Genomic DNA, 23,366 nt, shown 5'->3' on the forward strand with positions numbered 1-23,366 from the left:
ATTGGAGCAGTCTAGCTGAATGTGATCTCGAAGAAAGTTTTGGGGATCTGGAAATCCCCCATTACCAGTAATTCTATTTTTAACTATTCTTATTAATTATTATTTCTATTTTTTTTTTCACACTTGAGTTTGGCTGCGATGTTGGATGTGGCTTGCAGGTGAACACAATTTGCTTTCTGAACAGCCGTGTGCGTCATGGAGCACATGAGCTGTGTGATGACGGGTCAGTTGTGTGCAAGCGTGTTACATTACATCTATAAATCAACAAGGTGCTAACATATATCTCTGTTGATAGGTCATGCCTCAGAACTGTTTTGCACCAAATATCATCTGTTTTAAAACCGTGTGATTTTGAAGGTTTTGATATTCACCAGGACTGATGTTTAAACTGTGTGGACATGCAGTGTACTAGTGCGTTCATGCTGCATTCTCAAGTAAATATACTGAGCTCCAGAGCCTAATGTAGCATCTGGACACAGTTTTTAGAAGCAGGGATGTAATTACCGCCATCAGGTGGAACCTCCACGGGTGAAGTGTTGCCTGTAGTCCGTGTCTCTACAGGCCTTTTAAGTTGCAGATGGAGACGAGAGATGATCGCTACAGAAGTGAGACCAGATGAAGTTTTAGCATGCAAACTGATCACACACAGACACACACACAACCTAAGCATCATTTCATATAAATGTGTAGCGACCTCAAGCGTAGCTTCTGGGCTTTCATTATACGCCATGGTTTTATTTTACACAAAAAATACAGGTAAATATAAATGCTTTCAAAAGTAGTTAGCACAAAAGAAAAATAGTTAATTAATGTTACTTATTAGGTTTTGCACTAGCTTTGTTGGCATAGCAAGCTAACTGTACAAGCTACATACACTCACCAGCAGCACAAACAATTTTCCTCCCATGTTAGTTTTCTTCATATTGTCTCTATACACATTACATAATTGTTTTATACATGTGAGGATAAAATGAAATCAAGGCTATGTGCTGGAACTTGGTTTGAGAACTGAAGGAATATCAGTTCAGTATATCACTTAACACAACCAGTATCATGTGACCTCCTGACCTGTCTTAACTCATGACTCAGTACTGCCATAGAAATAAAACTGTTCAAAACAACTCCTCCCTCATGACCTGATGGCTTAAAGTCTCTTTGATGGTGCGTCATTGTGCCGGTTGAATATGTGGCACCAACAAGCTTTGAATACTGTTTTGTTAATCTTATCATTTCCTTTTTTTGAAAGCTCAAAATCCAAAAAAATTTGGATCCCTGAATTACATACACAAAGCTTTGTACGGCCCCTGTAATCTGATGCACAGTTGCCATTGCTCCTGGTACCACTGAAGATAACGAACACCCGAGAATATAAATGTAGCTGCCTTTAGGTATTGAGTACACGTTCGTTTTTGAAGTTTCCATTTACTCTCACTTCTGTATTCCCAAACGGCCATGCAAGAAAAGTGTAGACAGTTTGGTGTACATGGCCTTGAAATAGGATATCTGCCCGTTAGGAGTGTGTGGATTCTGTTGCAACACCTGGTGTGTGTGTGTGTGTGTGTGTGTGTGTGTGTGTGTGTGTGTGTGTGTGTGTGTGTGTGTGTGTGTGTGTGTGTGTGTGTGTGTGATAGCAGGCTTGCTCATTCAGCCTCAGAGAATGACCTCATAGCTTTGCACTGCAGTAGATGTTTGTATCCAGGTAGCTTATATATCCAGCCAAACAAAGGCCTCTCTTATTCATCATATCTCACCAGCTATATCTCCTCCAGATGCCGTGTACAACCTAATATGGCTCAACTGTAGGAAACGTCTTATCATTTTGACTAACAGTGACTGTTTATTTAGTGCTGTTTTTTATTTAATAATGTTTTGAGGGGAAACGAATGGTGCCGACTTTTACCAGTCCATTATGAGTAGCAGGCTTCACAACTTGGTTAATCATTTCCATGGTTAATGGTGTGCAGAGAGGACATCCTGTTAATGATCCATGAATGACCCTGTTGTTAATCCCATGCTGCACTTGTGCTTGACTGGAGTCAGCGTTCAGCTCTAACCCCAGCCTAGCATTTAATGAAGAACCTTTTAGTTTAGTGTTAACCCTTTATTCACTGAACCGACATACAAGCTTGTTTTATTCCAAAAGTTCTTTTCTTTAACTGTCCTGTAAAAATGATCAGGCTTCCCCTTGATGTACACATATATGTTAAAAAATGTTGTGAGCTTCTGTTGATTATGTGGTTATTTAGGGACTTTAACCCTGTTGGGTGTGTCCCAAATAGGCTTCTATGTCATTTGTTTATTTTATCATGGTGCTTTAAATCTGTGAGAACCAAAGGATGGACTGGATTGCTCAGACAAAGGAAGATCATTCGACAAAAGTTCCTTCTCCAGTCTAATCTCCAAATGGAGAAATGACAGAGCATCTTATTAATGATAAGCTGATTAATCCCCCAAGTTGCCACTGCTGGACCCCTGAGCAAAGGCCCTTAACCCTCAGTTGCTCAGTTGTAAGTCACTCTGGATAAAGATGTCTGCTAAATGCCGTAAATGAAAATGTAATGAGTCAAAAGGAAAGTACACTCTCTTTTCACCAGTTTCAGCTATTGTTTCATTTCATTTATCTTTTTGAAGTCAATTACTGTCAGGACCTGAAGGCCATTTTATGTGCTGTGTTTGCCAGTGTCCATTTTGTGTGTTCTGTGTTGCCAGTGTTGTGTAAGATAATATAAGATTACCTCATAAGTCTTCATACACTAAATCACAAACATAATTTCTCCTGATAAAGTACCCTGAACAGAAACCAGGTCCTGGTTTCCAATATACGTCTTTAGAGATATAAAGAGGAAGTGTATTGTTGTTGGTCTGTTATGTACATACTTCAGGAGCTCAGAATTGTTCTCTTTCAATAACTTGCTTATCTCACACACCCAGGAGTGTACAGGGAGTCCTGGCCTTTATAACTTTTTTATGTGGTCTACAGTACATAGCCTGTTGTTTCACTTAGCAAAATTTTGAAGTTTTTGAGCATAAAGAAGGGTTGGAGAACATGTAGTAGAGTATAGTGAATGTCTGAAGATCTGCACTTATAATACACAACAACAAAAGCCAGGCATATGATCAGACATCTGTATTTTTGTGTCTTTTAAAGTTCCCTGTAGGTCATAATGTAACCATCAGACTGAAAAACAAATCTATGTTAGGGGATTTACAAATGAATTTAGAAGATTTAGAATTCTGGGGAATTTGCATTTACCTACCCAACAGTCTTGAGAAAATAATAATCAGAGCTTTTTATTCTGTAGTCCCAAATTAACTAATAGCTTGGTGATCTTGCCTATAGTGTTCAAATATGGTCCGTTTTGCCTTTTCTGATTTCAGAACCTTTTCTCTAACACTTTATACACAGAAAATCTCAGTTCCAAACCCTGGGGAAATCTTCCATGTTAGTCTTTGAAATCATTTAATGTTGTCTGATCAGGCCATGAAAAGCCAAACCTATATAGCACACTTAAAGCTGAGCATCTACACTGACTGCTCAGCTAAGTAAGAATGATTAGAGATTATAAAGAGAGGCTCTTCGATTCTGGCACAGTCAGCTGCCATGTTCAGCTTAACACAGCCTGGATCCAAAGAAACAGTCTGCTTTACATACACTTTTTAAGTATTTAGGGCTTGGTTGATTTATGTAGAAGGATTATTATGTAAAGAATGTGTTTGGACGGAAAGGTGTGGTGACCATAGCCTTCCTGTGCTAACGGGAGAGGAAGGAGTGTGAAGAAGACCACTTTTATTTTGTGAGAGTGCCTTGTTCTCTCCTGGTTTCCTTGGCAGGCCCATGAGATTCTCCAGTCCTCCATGAGATTCTCCAGTCCTACATGAGATTCTCCAGTCCTCTTTTAAAATATTAATAAAAGTAGTTCTTCCCCAAATTGTCATACCTAATCCAAAGCTACATAGAAAGTTATACTCAACCTGTTTTCGCCTGTAACTTTTAGTTTTGCCGATACACATATTTGCAAGTAGGAAAGATGATGTCAGATCAGAAGTGGAGTGTCCTAACAAACCTGTCTGACCACAGATTATGTTCCACTGAAGGCTAACTACAATGGGAAGGACGTACAAAACTGACTCTAAGCTTCATCTGTTCACCAAGACAGCTCAGTTGGCATCTGTCAACATACTTTATATTGGCTCGGCACATATCCCGTCTTCCCTGATTGGTACATGGATACCACATTGCATCTTTTCGCTGATAGCTGAAAGCAGCTTGCAGTTTATGCTTTTCTCTTTAACATAATGAGTGTTTTTTGGAGGTAAATAGGTACGTTTTAATTGACAGAAGTTGCGTCTGTTTCTGTAATCTTCCTGTCCTACTTCCTTATGCTGATCTCAGTGTTTAAGTGAGGGAGGATTCTGCAATTCACAGTGTGGGAGAAACTGTTTTTTTTTTTTTTTGTTCCAATACCTCACTGACAGAGTGTTTTTCTTTTTTTATTTCTTTTTGGCCATGCAATCTAGCCCAATTTATCCCTTTGCTTTTCATCCACACTTTGATCATACTTCTTGTACTCCGTATGTGTCAACTCTGTTTGTTTGAGCAGTATAAAAGACAAATAAAGACAGGTGAATGCTTCACGAAGAGCCAGAGAATCAGAGAAGCGCCCTTTTGGCTGGGTGTGACCACAGTACTGTTTATTATATTAAAAAGTTTTATAGAAATGTTGGAACTAACTTGGAGGTCTGAACTCCGCTAGACTGAATTAATGTGACACCAGACAGTTTACACACAGTTTTCCAGTCCAGCCCAAACAACGTGCCACCATACGAGAGCTAACGTAACCCACATCATAAAGCCCACTACATCAAGACAATGATGTTGTCTGTGTCAGTAGTGGGATTGTTCACATTACATGATATAGCACATGGTTTATGTAGCTCTTACCATCTTTTTTGTTTAACTGGACAAGGCTTTAAGGGGCATTTTACTGATCATTTTAACCTCAACAGAAAGTGTGTGGTGTAGTTAATTACCCTGCTGAGCTTGGGTGGTTTTGGAATCCCTTCATTATGAAAGCCTGTGGGTTATAAATGTGTCTTTTCCCTCTTGTTTGCCATTGCTTGCATGGAAACTAAGGTAGTGTGGGTGAGATAAAAGATTTAAAGCTGGATTACATGTGTGAGAAGAGCTCTTTAGTTGATGTACTGGTATATATTTCCAGTCCTGAACACCAACATTGGTTTTACTAAGACGATGACTAATACTATGCTTACGATCACGTCACATGTAGACAGCTTTGATTTAAATTCGATTACATGCAATGTTGAAACTTAACACTAAAGTTACGGGTGATAGAGACGGATTTCCCCCTCTGGCACAATGTCCCTAAGGCCCATAATACCCTTGGTCACATAACACCATAGGGGCGCTCCAGAATAGCACCTGTCATTAGGCTAATCCTGCTATGAATCACTCAGTTAACAAGTGAGTTCCAGCTGAATCCGTTCCAAGCTTCACATCCCCAAACAGTGAGAGCGCACTAGTGCTAACTATGCATACATTTCCAAACTATAATTTATTTATTTTTTTTAATCCTTTTTTTATGTATTCATGTCTGAGGACAGCACATGTACTTGGATCACAACTTTTTACTCACGTTCAATATCAGTAATACAGCTACAATAAAATAAAATAAAAAAACAACAACAAAAACGTATTATTACCTCTGGGACTTGGAGGGAATTTTTACCCTTACAGCAGAGGGAAGTGTGTAGTATTTGAAACAGAATCTAGCTCTGCAACAGCTACAGTATTTAAACTGTACTCTACAGAATGAAGGTCCTTGTGTGGTGATGTGTTGGCATTAATGCCTGAGAGAAAATCCTTCCCTTATAAGGGGCTTCGAGCCTTCTGTGTTAAGCTGTGTTGCAGGCTTTAAGCTTTGTTTTGAGCAGGCCAGCTCGTGAAAGCAGACCTGCTCCTATCTTCTGTCTTATTACCATGTAAGACCAGAGTGCTCTTGAGGCTACTAACAATAACAGCCCATAGAGCGACAATCCAGTCGTGCTATTTTACTCTATATTCCAGCCTCGTGTTTAGTTTGAGTAGTAGGACTTGAGAAGCAGTGCATAGTCCCTGTTTCATAGAGTAGGTTCCAAGCCATGCAAGTTAGTGTCAACAATTATTTGGACTGTAATTGGCTTTTAAGAAATTTATAGAATTTTAAGTACGCATGTAACGTTGGCTTAGGCACCACCATAGGTGTAAATATTATTATATTATTCTAACTCATTTAATTATGAGCAACATTTAGTGCAGTGTATCAGAACTCAGTTATTTTGTAAGTCATTTCCTGTAGAAGTTACACAATACAAATACAAGGGTGCATAAATATTTTTGTAATGACTCTTCACTGGGTCAAGCTGATTTTTATAAGTTCATAGACTCTAGAACCAAGTAACTAGGGCTTAGTATATTTTTGTTGGAGGCATTAAATATCAGTATAAAGAGGAAACCGCAATACTAATATTTTACTGGAAATGTTTAAGTAACACTGTATCTGGCGACTCATTCTGAGAATTGTTGTCTTCTCACTCACTGCCACTAACATCGTGTACAGCACGTGGAGGGCAGGTGTGATGTGGTTGTGTCTGCGTGGTTGTGTGGTGTTTTGAAGTCATATATTATCTCTAATGTATTATGCTTGCTTTTTCTCGTTGATGACTCTCTTTTTCTCTCTGTTGTCTAGGATGTTGAGAAGGAGAAAGACCTCCGGACTCATCTCAGTCATGAGGAGATTAAGCACAATATTGAATTGTATAACGCAGCCACACGAGACCACTTTAAAATGACACTGGTGAGTTGTTCCTGCCTCTTATTGCTGTCTTTTCTCTGGTCATCTTGTGTCACATTACCTTTAAGTGTATAAGCATTAAGCATACACGACAATTGAAAACATTTTTTTGAGAAAGTGTGTAAGGTGTAGGGTTTTTTAAATTCATTCATTTATTTATTTATTTTTTGCTGATTTGTCCTCCCATGACACAACACCTCAAAAGTGTCTCTGTCTCACCTCTAACAGACACGTTACTCATGCTGTTGATCCTTGTGTTTCTTTATTCAACCTTGACTCTTTGTGTAATAATGATAAGGCCAATGTGATGTAAGAGGATCTGCGTTTGTTTGGGTTACCTGCCTGATGATTCGCATACAGATGACTGTTGTGTTGTTAAAATTGTTGTTCATTGTGGCATATCCTGCCTTAGATTAAGCTGTGCATATATATTCTGCTTTATGTGTAGTTTCTGCTGAGACAAATTACACCATTTACCTTTGCTTGAGACTCTTGTTTTCACGGGAAAAACAGTGGGCGACCTGAACTGCTCCCTGGTCGGCCACATCAGCTGCCTCGCCCGAGCGGGTAAAATAGCACTCCTTAGTTTTGGAGCTCAGTCACTAAGGAACTGCACAGGAGAACAATGTGTTATTTAACAGAATGTTTCAAAAGTGGATTTCTCAGATTGTTTTATGTATCTTCCTGGATCCTCTTTTTTGTTTCTTTTAGCTTGAGGCGGTCATACATTTTCACTTATCCTATATAAGACGTCACTTGCCTGTACGAGTGCTACTTGTGAGTGTGTGTTTGTGTGTGTGTGTGTGTGTGTGTGTGTGTGTGTGTGTGTGAGTGTGAGTGTGAATGTGTTGTGAAGTTGATGATGTCAAGCCCCTATGTTTTGGCTAGTTGATTACAGCTCCTGCGTTCCAGGCTTATATTTATTTTACAGTACACAAGTGAATGCAGCACTGCTCCTGCCTCCTGACCTATAATTGCCCCCTTTATGTCTTCCTTTTGGCGCTAATATTTGCCGTATCTATTCTTGCAATGAAAGTTATTGTCTAATAGGGCTGGGAGTTATGACGGTATATTCCGTTTCTAAATATGCTAAATAAAAAAAAATTAATAAAATAAGACGAGAAAGCCTATTCTTTATTTTTAAAGTGTTAAAGTGGTATTAATATATTAAGCACATTCCTTTTGTTGATTTACCTGAAAAATTATTATTCCGTGATATATATAACGTGAAATAAAATAACTTATTCCCTGAAACAGATTTTTGGTCATTCCGCCCACCCCTACTGTCTAATGAGTTTCTTACAGTGTATGTTTCCTTGTGATTATTTATTATGCTATGTCTTCATTTATTATGCTACATTTGACCTTTCTCTCTCTCTCTCTCTCTCTCTCTCTCTCTCTCTCTCTCTCTCTCTCTCTCTCTCTCTCTCTCTCTCTCTCTCTCTGGTGTCAGAATCCTGATGGCTTGTACACCGGCTTTATAAAGGTGCAGCTGGAGCTGCGGCGGCCCATCACTGTGACAGGTGGAGTACCAGGGACGAAGGCAGCAGAGGCGTTTTATTTACCACGCGGCTCTGTAAACACGCTGCACATCAGCAGCTCCAACACGGTACAGCAGGTGATCGAGGCTCTGCTGCGCAAGTTCACGGTAGCTGACAACCCAGCCAAGTTTGCCCTGTACAAACGTTTCCGCCGCGAGGACCATGGTGAGCCTTGTGTGTGTATATGTACATGCTTTTGTGTATGTACTGTGATCATCATGATGTAGTCTGTGCGTGTATGTGTGTGTATGTGTGTTTTTGCATGTGTGGTGCCAGGATGACAAGCATTCCACAGCATGACCAGTTCAGTAAAAAAGCATGTGTTTGAAGTGTGTGTGTATTTATGGACTCCTAGTGCCTTTGGATAGTGTTGTTACCCCAAGTATATGTTTTCTGCTTCTTGTGCCAAGAATATTAGAATAGCACGTACACACACGTACACACACACACACACACACACACACACACACACACACACACACACACACACACACCAGTTGTCCACACTAGATTACTGACTGCTGGTACACGTGTTGCTGGCCTCTTTCCCCACATACACAGATCTCCAGTTCTCTTTTCTAGAAACACGCTGCCTAGTTTTGCAAAATCCCCCTGACTTTCAGGCAGAACGATTTCATTGGAAATCTGTGTTCAAACTCCTCTTCCATCAGAAACCGTTCCAGCTGTCTTGTCTGTAATCAAGGCTTAGGTGTCCTGCTGCTAAATGCCTCCTCTGACGTCAAACACACTGCACACATGGCTCATGTGATAAAGTACCTGTGAGTTCTGCTCAGACAGCATGCAGTCCTGTAGTGGTGGTCCACTCCCGCATAGCACGATATATGACTAGGTTTGAGTCCACATGTGCACAGGATGAACACTTACTCTTATTGCCTCAGTACAGTGGGAGACATTAAGGTCAACTATTAAACAGAATGAGCAAAGAGGGAGATCATATGAGGGTTTGCCAGAAGAGGGAAAATGTGCTGATGCTGCTGTCTGGTTGTCTTAGACCTGCCTTGCCTGTGGAGACAGGAATGTCTTGGAGCTCCTCTCTGTTTCTTTCTCCTCTCTGAAATCCCCTCTAGCTGCAATCAAAGTGATAAAGATGTGGGCTGTAGTATGTAGGGAACACGCACACACACACGGTCATGCAGTAATGCCCTGTCTAGACAAACTAAACAGCTTTGTGAAGAGTGATAAATTTGAACTTGGTCAGAAAGTTCTGTTTCAGAGGTTATTGCACAGAACAGAGCGCCACTTATTTCTGCCCACATCACAGTGACAAAATGCTGAGTACAAAATGAAAAATCTGACACAATAGCAGCACTGTGTGGAGTCAGCATGCTGCTGAAATCTACCTTAATTAAGAAGTTTTCAATTTGCAAAAAGACCTTTTTTTTTACAGTGGCGGAAATTGTGTAACAAGATTTTTAGAGACAAGATTATTAGATGTATATAATTAGAGAAATAGATAACCTAATGTTAGTTATTAAATGATTAGAAGTTATCGTAGGTAAGTGTTTGTTTGACTGGAGCCTCAAAATCAATGTTTTGAGAAGTTTAGTAATAAAAAAGCTCTATGGATACAATAAATGTATTAAACCTGTTGTTCACATTTAAATAATGAGCCAATTATTTTGGACTGTGTGCATAAATGCACTATGGTGGAGGTTTGAGGACGTCTGTCTTAATGAAATGCTTTGCCAGTTATTTCCTGATATTAAGGTAATTTAGATCCATTAAATCAATGAAACCAGTGAAAGGCTCCTGTAGTTCACCTGAATCTCATTACGTCATACCAATTCTTTATAAATTAAATCCCGGTTGATAAGCACAGATTAATAGCACTAACCTATTGAAAAATAAACCCGAAAGGAACACAGCTTGTCATGCTTTCCATGTTCATGTTTTTCACTTTAGAGGAAAAGGGAGTGGCTGTTCGCAGCTTAGAAAGTAACGTAAGCGGCCTTTAGATATCCGCACTGGAGTTGGTCTGGTACTGATTTGGGTCACTTTCTGATTGGTTGTTTTTTTTGTTTTTTTTTTTAAACTGGTGTCTGGCCAACTCTCAGTGGAACTTTTCATGATCTATTCCACAGCCGTCCTAAGCACTGACCCACCTCATTTTCTTATCTTATCCAGATTAACTGTTAAATAACACTGTTTAGAGCCAGTGTTGTGTAATACAAGTCCAGAGATTTACAACACCACTATTCAGCAGCTCGTTCCTTGGAATTTCAGACGGAACAATGTCATTGCACTTCTTGTCACTTGTATGTTTGTACAGAGCCACTCACAAGCATAAGTTTGAACTTTTATTTGCTAACCAGTGTTACATGTACGTTAGTGTTTGGGAGTGAATGACTTGTCTTTCTGAGCATTACAAATGTTGGCTTCCTCAGTTAAACATAAGTGACAGTAATAATTGTGTTTTTGGATATTAGGGATAATCTTCAATAAGTCATTTTTTCCCAAATGTTTGGTCTTAAAGGTGTGTGTGAGAAACCTAGCAATCTTAATGGTGTATGTATGAAAAAAAAAGATTTGCCTCCTTGATGGAAAAGGCTACAAACTTCTTCAAAAAGTTCTGATGATTATTATTATTTTATTGTTGAGCAACACATTCATTCAAATATTATAATATTCAAATATTATTATTTGACGATAGATAATGGTTGGTTGGTTGTGTATTTTGTTCCCCACAGTGTGTGTTTGTAAGCTGTCAGAGACTGAGCACCCTCTGCTCCTGCGTCTGCTGGCTGGGCCAAACCTAGACACACTCAGCTTCGTCCTCAGAGAGCAGCAGACAGGAGAAGTCATGGTGAGCAGTCATTCCGGTTTCCTGCCCTGGAGCAGGACAGTAGGGTAAGAAGCTGCTCGTTTGAACATGTCTATTGATCTGCACATCCGTCTCTCTTTCTGCAGTGGGACGCTTTCTCCATTCCAGAGCTGTGCAACTTCCTGCGTATCCTGGAAAAGGAGGAACAGGACCAGGTCCGGGTGATAACCGCACGCTACAACATGTACAGAGAGAAGCTGGAAGAGGCACTCAGAGCGACTAGCAGCCATAATTAACAGTGCTTTACACACACACACACAAACAAACACACACAGACAGAGGACTGATGCCTCGGGGGATTCACAAAATAAACTATAAGGTGACACACATCTCTCTCAAACAAGAACTCTGACCTCCAGAGATGATGTGTGATTGCTCGATTATGTGCCACACTTTCCCAGAGTGCCAAACTACCATCTCTCACACCCTTTTTTTTTTCTTCTTGTCGTTACCTTTTGAACTTGTGAATAATGCAAGCTTGAGAATCTGTTCTGTTTGATTATTTTATTTAATTGATAGTTACTGTTGATGGTTTGTACATATTTTTGTTTTTAATTTATGTGGGGAAGCTTTGTTCTTTTTTTATCTATATTGTAAGAGTCTTATTTTATTTTATACGAGTCATAGCAACAATCCAATATTAATGAATGGAGAGATTGGCAGTAATACTACGTACTGCTGACCTGCATGTTTAATTTACCAAAGAATTAGTAAAGTTGATCTTGGTCAGATGGAAATAGACCTGAGACAGATTTAGCTGAAAGCCTGAATAAAATGGCTCTATATTACTTTTGGTTAGTTCCACACCAGCACTGTGATAATCAGAGGCAAAAGTTAGTATTACCATGACTTCTCATGACAGGAGAATAAACTGACAAGACATTTGCAAGTAAAGAAAGATTTTAATGTTGGGAATCCAGACAAAATGCACGGTATGTAGAAATGTGATCATAAACTTTATGGCAAGATGCAGGTAACCTAGTGGTTAAGGTGTTAAAGTACTGACCAGAAGGTCATGAGTTTGAATCCCAGGTCCACCAAGCTGTCACTGCTGGGCCCCTGAGCAAGGCTCTTAACCCTCGATTGCTCAGTTGTATAAATTGAAATAAATTGTAAGTCACTTTGGATAAGGGTTTCTGCTAAATGCCAGAAATGTAAGATGAAGAAGGAAGACAGGAAGTAGGAAACGTGGGAATAAAAGGCATGCGAATAAATGAATGAACCTCTGATCAATATTTTAGGTTTATTTAAGTTTGTTCATTTAGAGCCTGAGGAAAAGACAGAGAAGTGGGGCATGTTGCCACACAAGAGAAGCAATTGCAGGAAGTTGACATATGGAGTTAGAGGAAGTTGAAATGCATTTAGAGGAATTGTCATGCTCTGGTCTGGGAACAAGCTTACTGAATGCAGATCTTGTGCTCGCACTAACCTTAGGGCTTGTCTTGTCTTTGTTAGTGCCAGATGTCAGTTTAAAGCTGCTGGTCGTTATGTATAATATCCTCTCCTTATCTGATCCTTTAACAGAGATAAGCAACAGAAGAAATAACAAGGTGTGGGCTGTTTGGCAGTGGTCTTAGGGGGAGGGATGTATCAGTCTATTGGTCCAGCTCTTAAAAGGCATTGAACTGCATGAAGGTTAAAGATGCATGCTGGAAGATGCTCTCGCTCAGCCAGGCTATAGGCTATGCGTTGGGCTCAGCGTCTGTATCGTGTTTCAGCTGCAGCTGTTCCAGATCTCTCTGTCATACTGTAAAGCTGTTTTTGAGAGAGAATTCTAATCACAAATGTTACCACTGAATAGATATTTTGATAAGATAGATAACAGAATAGACAATCTGAAGAGAGCTTGCATATTATACATATCTCTCTTTTGGACACTGTTAATCGTACTGTAGTTCATTCTATGCAGAAATGTGTCTTAAAGAGCAGACAATCTGTATCTCTCAGCAGGCTGCGCTGCTTTTCTCGGTGAACATGTACACCATGTTAAAGTTTTAAATGATACTTGTGTATCAGTGTTTTTTTTTTTTTAATATATATATACCTATGCATATTTTATTCGTATGTGCTAGTACTTCATGATGGATTTCTGAAGGGTACTGCATTATATTTTGTTTGTTCATGCATTGAATTAGTGGTGATCTGGGGACATCTCGTGGTCCTCTGCTGTAATAGCACCTTTACTTCACAGTCCTTATGATCATATGTTGTTGTTTTTTCTTTCTTGTTTGAAATGAATTTTTTTGTTTTGTTTTTATAACCAAAGACACAGTGTAAATCTGCATATTTAATTTAAACTTAGACTTTAAATGTAGTGCCTGCTGCACTCACAGAGAGTGATTATTACTCTATATATAGCCTGTGAGTTTTTGTCCCCATGGCAACACTCACTCCTAAACACTGGGTTAAATATATTTTAGAATCAGATGTTTCATCATTGCAGGAGGTTTTGATTAGTGAGATTGTTGATTAGCAGCGCAGTAATGCTGTTACTCTACTGTGATTTGATTAAGCCTGACGGTTAACCAGGGCTCCTGTAATGTTAGTAGTAGATATTAAAACATTTTGGGCACTTTACATTGTGATTCAGGGATGAGCTTTTATTTTTGTTGCTTTTTTTTTTTATTTAAATCTTCATTCAATATACAACAATAACTCTATATTTTATTCCATGAAAGTATGTCCAGTGGAGATTTCGTTTTAAACTTGATTTTTAAAGAGCAATCCAGCTTCAGTAGTTCTGTAATTTTGTAGAGCCATACTGTGAATGTTTCAGCTGTCCAACTCATCACATTTTATTAACCTGTTTTTTAAAATCTCCACTAAAAGCTATGAGTATGTGTAGTACTACTAAAGGAGTTTTCTGTATAAATGCATGCATTATATTAATCCATGCATATCGGGTCTGGCTGTGAACATCACGGCCGGTGTTACAGCACTTGACTGTTGATTATAGAGAAAGCTCTTGACTTTGAAACTTTTTGTTTGCTAAGCCAAGATTTATGATACAAAAATCTCAGTACCATTTTTTTTGTAAGTCTGCCTTGTGAAATGTTGTCAGATATTCTGCTTTTCAGTTAATTTAATGAAATGTTGGTTGAAACTAAATCCTAAAACCTTACATTTCCTTCTGGTCATTTCAAGATTTTATTCAGCTTAGAAGCTAAACCTGATCACACCTTTAAATGAACACAACCAGTCTATCCAAAGATATATAAAGATTTGCAAGTCTAATGAAAATGGATGAGAGAAAGCTCAGTGCTTTGAAGTGGACTGTGCCAAATGCATAATGCTATAATAAAGATGTATTTGTGATGTGGAGTTTGATGTATGGCTTGTGTTTTTAGTAGTTACTTCTAATAAGGAACAATATTAAGATATATAATAGAATAATACTGAAATTGTTTGATAAATATGACAGTTATACGGTCACATTAACAGCTAAAGCTTAAGACATAATCTTAAAACAATTGTGTAATAATTTTACATTATATAAAATTTTCATTGAATTTCCCAGTAACAAAGATGATAAATATTCTAACCACAATAAACTGTAATGAAACAATGAGGCAATGTTTTTCAATGACCGAGTTTAAATAACATTCAACAAATTGCTCAAACGTTCCAAAAGCCGATGATGGGTGTCTGCTGTGAGCAGAACCCAGGAACATAAACAATGAGAGCAAAGTTTACTCACATTATGATTTGCATAAACACGTTTGGTACAATTTTGCCGTGTGAAAGCAAACAGAGCCAAGGAGGAAACGCAACAGTTTAAGTCTCCTGTTTCCGATCATAGCACTGAGCTACAATTAAAAGGAAAATGCCCTTAGAGTTATTCCTAGTCAGAAGCAGTTTTTTTTTTTTTAACAGTGTAGAATGAGATCAGATAAGGCAAGAGGATGCAGTAATAGGATCATCTCACATCGACAGCACTGTCACCTGTGTATTTCCCACAGTATGTTAGTCTCAGCCTTCCCTTTGGTAAGAACAAAGCATGCACAGTCTCTTCATGTTAATAGTTCAATGTTCCCTTACAAATGAATAAGCTGCAGATGTACAGTATGAACTGAGGACTGAATGAGTGGCTGAAATGATCGTGTCCTCCAATACAGCCATGAAAAATTCATATAAAATTCAATAAATTTGTATTCTTCATTTGCTGAACTAAGGATTTTCTTTGTATAAAACTCATTTTGACACAGATGTGATTCTTCCCACGCTATTCATCGGCGTATTCTCTTTAAACAAACAACATCGAAGCCATATAAACCACATAAAGGTCAACAAGGATGGGAAAAAGAACAGTAAACGAAGGAAAAGAAACAGAACAATGTCATAATAGTTTATTGATCAAACTCTGAAAAAAAATAACACACCAACTACAGGAAAATTACACAAAGAAATGATGTGCAAAATAAAACAAACTATCACAGATCAGAAAGTGCCTCAGTAAAATAAAGTCACATATTGACTTTAAGTCAACATTAAGTGAAGAGCAGTTATTTTATAGATCATATACAGCAACAAAACACCAAATCATTAGTAATATCTGAAACCAGGTCATGATGTTGGCGTAAAATTACTATATAAACATATTTGATAATCCAACATGTAGCAGTACAAAGAGGAAACTGTTCCCTTATTAGTGAAGCTGAGCTAGCAGACAGTGTGACACGGTGCCTTGTATCCGTTTATACACCCTCATAGTAAAATACTATTTTTTGCACTAAAACGGACAATTAACATTAAAGTTATTAATGATGTAATTGGAGTACAGTAAACCCTTTGGCTGTGAATCTTGTGAATTTGAGGTCCGCCACCCCCATGAGCACTAATTGTGAAAATCTATGATTTTGTATATTTTAATAAAAAAAAAATCAGTAGTCACTAGTGAGAATTAGGCACATTGCTGTGTGAAACGGAATACATTCCATTATTCAAACTTTGGTTTTGACCAACTACAGCACTAAAACATCCAAACAAGGTTATCAAACATGTTATTGTGGCAGAATTTAAGGCCTAAAACTTTATAGAATACAAGAAAAAGAAAAAGAAAAAAAAACAAAAACAACAACAGCCAATGTCATCCCTGCTATACTAGTCTAATCTAAACCACTTAGGGTTAGGTTGTTAATCTCAAGATGCAAAAATGATATAAATATGTAATCTGAGCAATGCTTCATACTGAACATAGGCATCCTATTAAAAATGGAGCTGTCAGAAACTACAGAAAAGGGTGACTGTAGCAGGGTAACATCAGGGTAACATCCCTGTTCCTAGAAAACCTCATGACCTTATTCTTTACACCAAGTGTGGAAGAGAAAGCCACAATTCTCAAAGGGAAGCTCAGGGGAGAAAAAGGCAGCAGGACAGAGCTTTCTGTCTTTACTTTAGCACCTGCCGGAGTCGGCTTCCATGAGGCCGGAGACTGTTGATTATCATCTGAGGATCAAATTTAAACCTAGAAAAGATTAACAATAAGGCATAATTTCATTACATAAGGCAGAGACAAATCACATACAAAATACCAAACAAAAACGCAGGACACAACTGTCCCTCATCTACAGGCCATGCAAGTTTATTGAATGGTTTATAATGAGTATGAAATTGATGTAAGCTGTAGTATCACTGGGTTTTTGGAGGAAGAATTTGCACCGACCTGTTAGACAGTCGATTACCCTCAAAAGAATATCATCTTTTAGAAGAATGGACAGTACCAGAGACTTGTAAAATCTATGCCAAGGTGTATTGAAGCTGTTCTGGTCATTACAAAGACACATTATCTTGGTTTTCACTTTAAAATGTCACTCATTTTTAGATGTCAGTTATTGGCATCATATGTAAGATAGAACAGGTTGAAGCCCAGTTTTCAAGCTCACAATTCAGTTTAAAGAAGCCCTTTAGGCATGACTCTTTCATGACAGAAGGAAGTCAATCAATTATGCATCTCCATTATAACAGCACAACCCTACAAACCAGGTAGATTCGAAAGCGATCAATTTCATGACTAGAGATGTAATTTTGAATAATTTATATTAATATTTTATTATAATATATAATTATATTTTCTCTATTTTCCCTCACCTTATGTTTATAATCAGGCATACAGAGCTGGCTATTGAGAAGAATGCATAAGCTTGAACCAACAATCATTTTAAAAGAGCTAAATGAACCAACTTCTAAATGTGGTCACTTTTTGTTAATCTTTCTGACAGGCCAATGGTTTAAAAGCAACTGAGTATCTGAGACTGTCCTAATTAATACTTTAATTGGTAATGAATAGTAACTTCAGTGGTTGTCATATGATCTTAACTGGTTTCATGACATCAGGAGTGTGAATCACACCGACAAATTAGTCACCACTGAGAAAAAACCCCAATAAAGGTCTCTCTTAACTGCTCACTAATTATAAAGAACACGTTTAATGTGTTAGTGAGTTTTAGCACGAACCGTGAATCGTAGACTCCAGGTGTTCTGCACGACTGTCCTGAACATGACTGCAGCATCATCAGTCGATGATTCATTTTCTCCAGAACCTCCTGATCGATGCTTTTGGCAATGTTCTTGAGTTGGAAGGGGTCTGCTGTCAGGTTATACACTTCTACGAACACCTACATATCAGAAAGATAATTTTTAAAAAAATGTCAAAAATGAAGACAATTTTTTAAATTGTACACTCCTGTAAAATGTACTTTAAGCACACATTATTGCAGTTATTACCAATATAAACAACATTTACAGAAATGGACAAAGATTCAGTTATATTTAGGAGACTAAATTATATTTAGAGATATATATATACACACACACACATATACACACACATACATACATACAGAATACAAATAAATAGAATATAACAGTGAATTAAGATCTTTTCTGTAACTGAAATAGTATTTTAAAAGGGATTTCTCAGATTCTGTTAAAAAATGTTTGTTAATACACATAAATCATGTTTATATTAATTTCTCTGTCATAAAATAAAAGTAACCAGAATCTGTTACATTGTAATATTGTGAATATTATTTTCTTTTATTTGATGTTTTGATGTATGTTTATTTATTTTCGGTTTACCTCATTATCATCAAACTCGCAGTACTGCAGGTTGCTAGTCTGGGAGACGGTACGAACGCAAGCATATGTGTTGTTGTACGCATCTTCACATACACAGTCAGGAAAACATTCCTAAAGAAAGAAGATACAATAATTGACAATGCTGATTTTGGTCTCGACATGTAGACATAACCACCTGTGTACGCCAACCCACCCAAAGTGCACACACAGAGACAGTCTGATTATTGGACTGAAAGCATCAAACAGACAAGTGTAATAGAAAAATGTTGTGAATAACAAAAATGAACATTGTTTACCCACACACACACACACACACACACAATTAGGAACAGAAAAGATAAAGGGGGACTGAACTGGTTTCCAAACTTCACACTAAGCTTAAAAGATAAGAACTTTGTGACCGTTGCCCTGCCTGTGCAACAACATGATTAGAGGATGACAAGATCAGTGGAAGATCCAGCATCTTGTATAAATAGTAAACTGCTTTACAAGCAAACTAACTCACTCTGTTCAGACTTAGGTCAGGACAGACTGACTTCACACTTGCAAGTGTATTAAATAAATATGTTTGATATTCCACAGGACTCTGCTGCGTTCTTCTTAGTACTTAGTGAAAAGTTCACTTGAACTATTATCTTCGATTAACAATAGAATTTCCGCCACACAAGCTAAAAGGTTTTTGACTTTTTGTCTGACATACAGACAGAGACACACAAAGACAGACTTCCTTACTGAGACACCTGGGCCCAGGCTGGGACAGGCTGGATCTGAGACATTGTGTCCTTCTCCCTCATACTCCACCAGAAAGTCAGACCTCCATGTTGTGCTGTTCTCCTTACCAATCTGATACACATTCAAAAAAAAAAAAAAAAAGATCACACACGAGTTTTTCCCCCCCTCACGGTTTGACAAAATGTAAAACCATGAAAGTGGTAAAACAACTTACATTTCTCTGATGCCACTTACCATAACAGGTAGAAAGGACATCCCATCCATCTGGGTCTTATTTACCTCATACCCCGCCATGTCCAGGATAGTTGGGCCCAAATCTATATTAGCTACAAGTAACTAGCGTTAAAAAAAAAAAAAAAAAGTCATGACATGAAGGTACTTGAATGTTCACTTGAATGAAATAATTTGCTGTGCTTCCTATACACTTGTGTGGCTTACCGGGCTGGTCTGGTTGGGCTTGATGTCTGGTCCACGTACTAGCAGAGGAACTCTGATGTCGAACTCATAAAGCTGACGCTTGTCCATGGGAAGAGAAAACTGGCCTGAGAGAGAGAGAAGAAAAAAAAAATCAACATTACAGAAGAAGAACAAATATGAATAACAGAGTCAAAGATATTCATTTTATTTTGGATGTACCAGTGTGATAGCCATTGTCAGAAGTGAAAAAGATGTACGTGTTCTCCAGATCTCCTTGAGCTTCCAATTTCTTTACCACCTTCTCCACCAGGTCGTCTACAGACAAAAGAGTGCGCCACCTAGCATGCACCATAAGAAAGTATTTAAAATCCAAAGAGGGACACACTTCGATAATGATTAAATGCAATATACAATAAATACCGTTTTTTGTAAGCATTGTCCAGGAATTCCACAGAGGAGTTTGACATTGGAGTCTTTGCCTGTCGAATTAGCCAGTGTTTATCCTAGAAGAAGAAGGGGGAAAAAAAAAAAGAATGCTAAAAATTAATAATAAGAAAAAACCTCCAAGCAAGCATTTATCATAATGTTTGCATACTTGAATGCATGTCTGTAGCTAAATTGGGAACTGCAAATCGAACCTTACTTTTTATAATAATTTGTGTAATGTCAGTAAATTTTTTTGTACTTATATACCATTAAGACAAGACCATATGTTTCTAAAATTTCCATCAATTCTGAATGCGAAAAAAAAAAAGCCTGTTTACCTTTATAACTACTAACATTTTTTGCCCCAGACATTCATGTTATAACCCTACCAGATGTCATACATTATCTACTTCAAATCTGGTCTGGAGAACAAGAGGTTAATGACTGAATTTGTTAAATCAGTAATTTTTGTGCACATCCCACCTTCTGGCAGGTGCAGGACAAAAGAAACTGCTAAAGTAAAAAATTGTAATGACCGCAACACTGTTTCACCTGAAGAAGACCCAACAGGGTCGAAACGTTGCTTTTTAACTAATTAATAAAGATGGGAGTTTAAACAGTGTTGCGGTCATTACAGTTTTTTACTTTAATGACTGAATTTATCATCAAAATATTCTATTTTTCATTTGTAGTCTAACTTCAGTATATACTCAGATTCTACATATATACAGTACCATACAATTTACCTTGCTGTGGGTATTAAAACTGGGATCTCTTGGGGCTTTGACTTCAGAAAAGTGGCTCTCATATTGTGGAGCAGCTGTCCAGGGAGAATGAGGAGCTGGTGTAGACACCATCATGAAAAATGGCCTGTAGTTAGACTTGTACTGAAGAAAGTCTAGTGATATGTTGGCCTAAGATAGTGAAAGGGGTTAGAACTCCATTATTAAGGTGAATTGACACCTTAAGCATCACGTAAGCAACCGCACATTTATTTATTCATGAAACAAGGATGTGTTTATGGTAAAGTAACACTTACCAGAACATCAGTAAGATAGTCCTCAGTATAATTCTGTCCATGCCTCTGTGCTTTACCATTTACTGATAATGTGTAATTGTAATATTTTGAGTTTCTCTCCTGTGGAAAATTAGGAGTTAAATTACCTTAGATGTAAAGACAAGACTTAATGTAATGTAAAGCACATGATTGAGATTCCACACTAGTTACAAAATAGCTGAACACAGATTTCACAGCTTGTCAATATTGGGCAGATTCACAGATAACAATTTTCACAGATATAGAAAGCTGAAATCTTGAGAGGCTAATCATCCAGACAACAGAAACACTACATCTCTCTTAAATCTGTTTACACACAAAACAGACAGTTTCAGTAATGTACAACACATTTCTTTCTACAATAATAATCATTGCTCAGGGCTAAAAACAAACATTAAAAGTGCCTAACAGCTAGTTCTGCTTTTACTAAAAGTAAACTTCGGTATTCAAAGCGTGTGTTTTGGTATAAACATGCATTGTGGGAACATTTGCATTTACTTACCAGTGCAAACCAGTGGTCCCAGCCTGGGGGAATATGTTCCACTCCACCAGACTGTTTGTTTCCATACTTTAGAACACAGAGAAATTGGGTTACAGACTGACTTTACATCAGTTTACTCATAACTCTAAATAGGTATATAGATTGTTGTATCTCTATGGAATGCATATATAAGATACACATACTGTGCATATTAATATACAACAAAAACATTTAAGAACAACAGGAGTGTTGTTCTAGCATATATATGGGTGGTGTGGTGCCAATATACACCACATCCTAAAAGTGGTTTAGCTAAAGCACAGTGTTGGACACTGCTTCTTAAAAATGCTACATAAATGTATTCTTAAAGTGAATCCTGCAACATCAACAATGACAAGTTTATTAATATATAATGTGGATAAAAACAAGCTCCGGTCAGTAATTCCACACTGACAAAGTGCTCCATTAAATTTACCAGATAAAATGACCAGTTGCTCAGACAGACATACCTAACTATGCATTAACTCAGTGTATATACGTGTATATGATTGCTGGTCTCGGTGTCAGCAAAACTTCATGGATGACGCACAACGGCAAAGAAAACAGTTATAAATAGAAAAGCCACCTCGTTCATGTACTTCCCCGCGAAGAACGTTTGGTAGTAGAGATGTTTCTGCAGTAAGACAGGGAAAGTATAAGGCTCCTGGCTCTTCTGCCAGGCGAGACTGCTGCAGTTTCCTTCCAAAGTATTGTTGATCACACGGTGGTTGTGTGGGTATTTGCCTGTAAGGATGCTGGCTCTGCTGGGACAGCACAGGGGACTGGCAACAAACTAATGAAAGCAGATCAGAGGTGGTTTTATAAGCAAGGAAATAAAATGCAGTTTAAATTTCATATGTTCTTGATCTCCCCCAGTAATACAAGGCTTCTGTGCTTTTTTTTTTTTTTTTTTACATTGTCATGCACTATTCAGACAGATTAATCTGACTATAGGCTGCACAGCTGAGATCAATCATGAATGGTACTGATTTTTGCAAGCATTCAGTCTGAACATTCATACATACAGTGTTTGTAAAGGTTATTCCTGCATCCCCAATTAACTTCCTTGTTTTGTTTAATGGAATCTGTAAACATAAAAAGGAAAAACAGGTTGTCTGAAGCTCCAAAAGCTTTTCATGTAGACATTAGTGAAGGACAACAGCCAAAAACTTACCATTCCGCCGATGGAAATGTCCAAATCATCTGTGAGGATCAACACAATGTTTGGTCTTTGGTAGGTTTTGGTCATCACTGCCATGCTGCTCCACAGCATACAGACCCAAATAAAAGTCCAATGTAATGTTGTGTGGAAACATAACCGAATATTCGAGGCCATGTTTGCTGCCGATTTATAAAAACACACAAAACTATTCACAAAAACACTTTATTGCATTTAAAAAAAAAAAAAAAAAAAAGGTAAAACCGCGTTAAGAAAACTGTTCCACTACTTTAAAAGGCCTTTAGCTTGTACTGCATCTCAACTGGCTTCCTATTCCCTATAAAGTACACTAGTTAGAGGTTAGAATAAATAATTACTGCACCCTGTGTATTGCACTAAATAAACAAGGTGAAGCTGTTCACGCGCTCTTCAGCTGTTTCCCTGCATCACAGTCACGTGCTTTTAAGAACCGGAAACTCCGGTCAGCTGATGTGCATGATTTGTGCTGCGTGTTTGTCTTAAACCCACCCCTTTTGCGCAATGTGACACGTTATGATTGGTCAGTCCCAAACGTCCGTCAAAGTATTCTTATAATTTAGTGGTCACTATGTTAAATGCAAAAATCACACTTGCTGAAAAAACAAACAAACAAACTTGGAAACATTATATTCATTGGATTCCTATGATAAAAATAAACACAAAATACTCCAGAAGATTTTAGATATAGTTTATAAAATAGAGAGT

At 37.9% G+C, this 23,366-nt stretch overlaps 2 protein-coding genes across 3 annotated transcripts in view; one reads left to right on the forward strand and one right to left on the reverse strand.

The window, feature by feature from the left end:
• rassf3 (Ras association domain family member 3) overlaps window positions 1-14,555 on the forward strand; it is a 47,911-nt gene extending 33,356 nt beyond the window's left edge. For both annotated transcript variants that reach the window (XM_027151928.2, XM_027151929.2), the window contains 4 exons: window positions 6,747-6,854; window positions 8,305-8,557; window positions 11,101-11,216; window positions 11,321-14,555. In XM_027151928.2, coding sequence (XP_027007729.1) covers window positions 6,747-6,854; window positions 8,305-8,557; window positions 11,101-11,216; window positions 11,321-11,470 — 627 coding nt within the window. In that variant the 3' untranslated portion in view covers window positions 11,471-14,555. The remainder of the gene's footprint in view (window positions 1-6,746; window positions 6,855-8,304; window positions 8,558-11,100; window positions 11,217-11,320) is intronic.
• Window positions 14,556-15,565: 1,010 nt separating this feature from the next.
• On the reverse strand, window positions 15,566-23,092 carry gnsa (glucosamine (N-acetyl)-6-sulfatase a). Its single transcript, XM_027151927.2, has 14 exons — window positions 22,638-23,092; window positions 22,489-22,548; window positions 22,050-22,256; window positions 21,446-21,511; window positions 20,926-21,024; window positions 20,633-20,800; window positions 19,881-19,963; window positions 19,680-19,798; window positions 19,482-19,585; window positions 19,278-19,379; window positions 19,044-19,154; window positions 18,312-18,422; window positions 17,688-17,848; window positions 15,566-16,698 (listed from the first exon to the last, which is right to left on the reverse strand). Exons 1-14 carry the CDS (start codon window positions 22,797-22,799, stop codon window positions 16,623-16,625), a joined length of 1,629 nt encoding a protein of 542 aa, XP_027007728.1. The 5' UTR covers window positions 22,800-23,092; the 3' UTR covers window positions 15,566-16,622.
• Between the last annotated feature and the right edge of the window lie 274 nt (window positions 23,093-23,366).

Source organism: Tachysurus fulvidraco, chromosome 19 (genome assembly GCF_022655615.1).
Source record: "Tachysurus fulvidraco isolate hzauxx_2018 chromosome 19, HZAU_PFXX_2.0, whole genome shotgun sequence".
In the NCBI taxonomy this organism is placed as follows: Eukaryota; Metazoa; Chordata; class Actinopteri; order Siluriformes; family Bagridae; genus Tachysurus; species Tachysurus fulvidraco.

What these genes read in the sequence shown, in the direction of transcription:
- gnsa (XM_027151927.2), bottom strand. Translation starts at nt 22,799, where the DNA reads ATGGCCTCGAATATTCGGTTATGTTTCCACACAACATTACATTGGACT. An exon ending in TGACAATGGCTATCACACTG is followed by an intron (nt 19,586 to 19,679) that starts GTACATCCAAAA and finishes TCTCTCTCTCAG; the next exon opens with GCCAGTTTTCTCTTCCCATG. An exon ending in TGTCCTTTCTACCTGTTATG is followed by an intron (nt 19,155 to 19,277) that starts GTAAGTGGCATC and finishes AATGTGTATCAG; the next exon opens with ATTGGTAAGGAGAACAGCAC.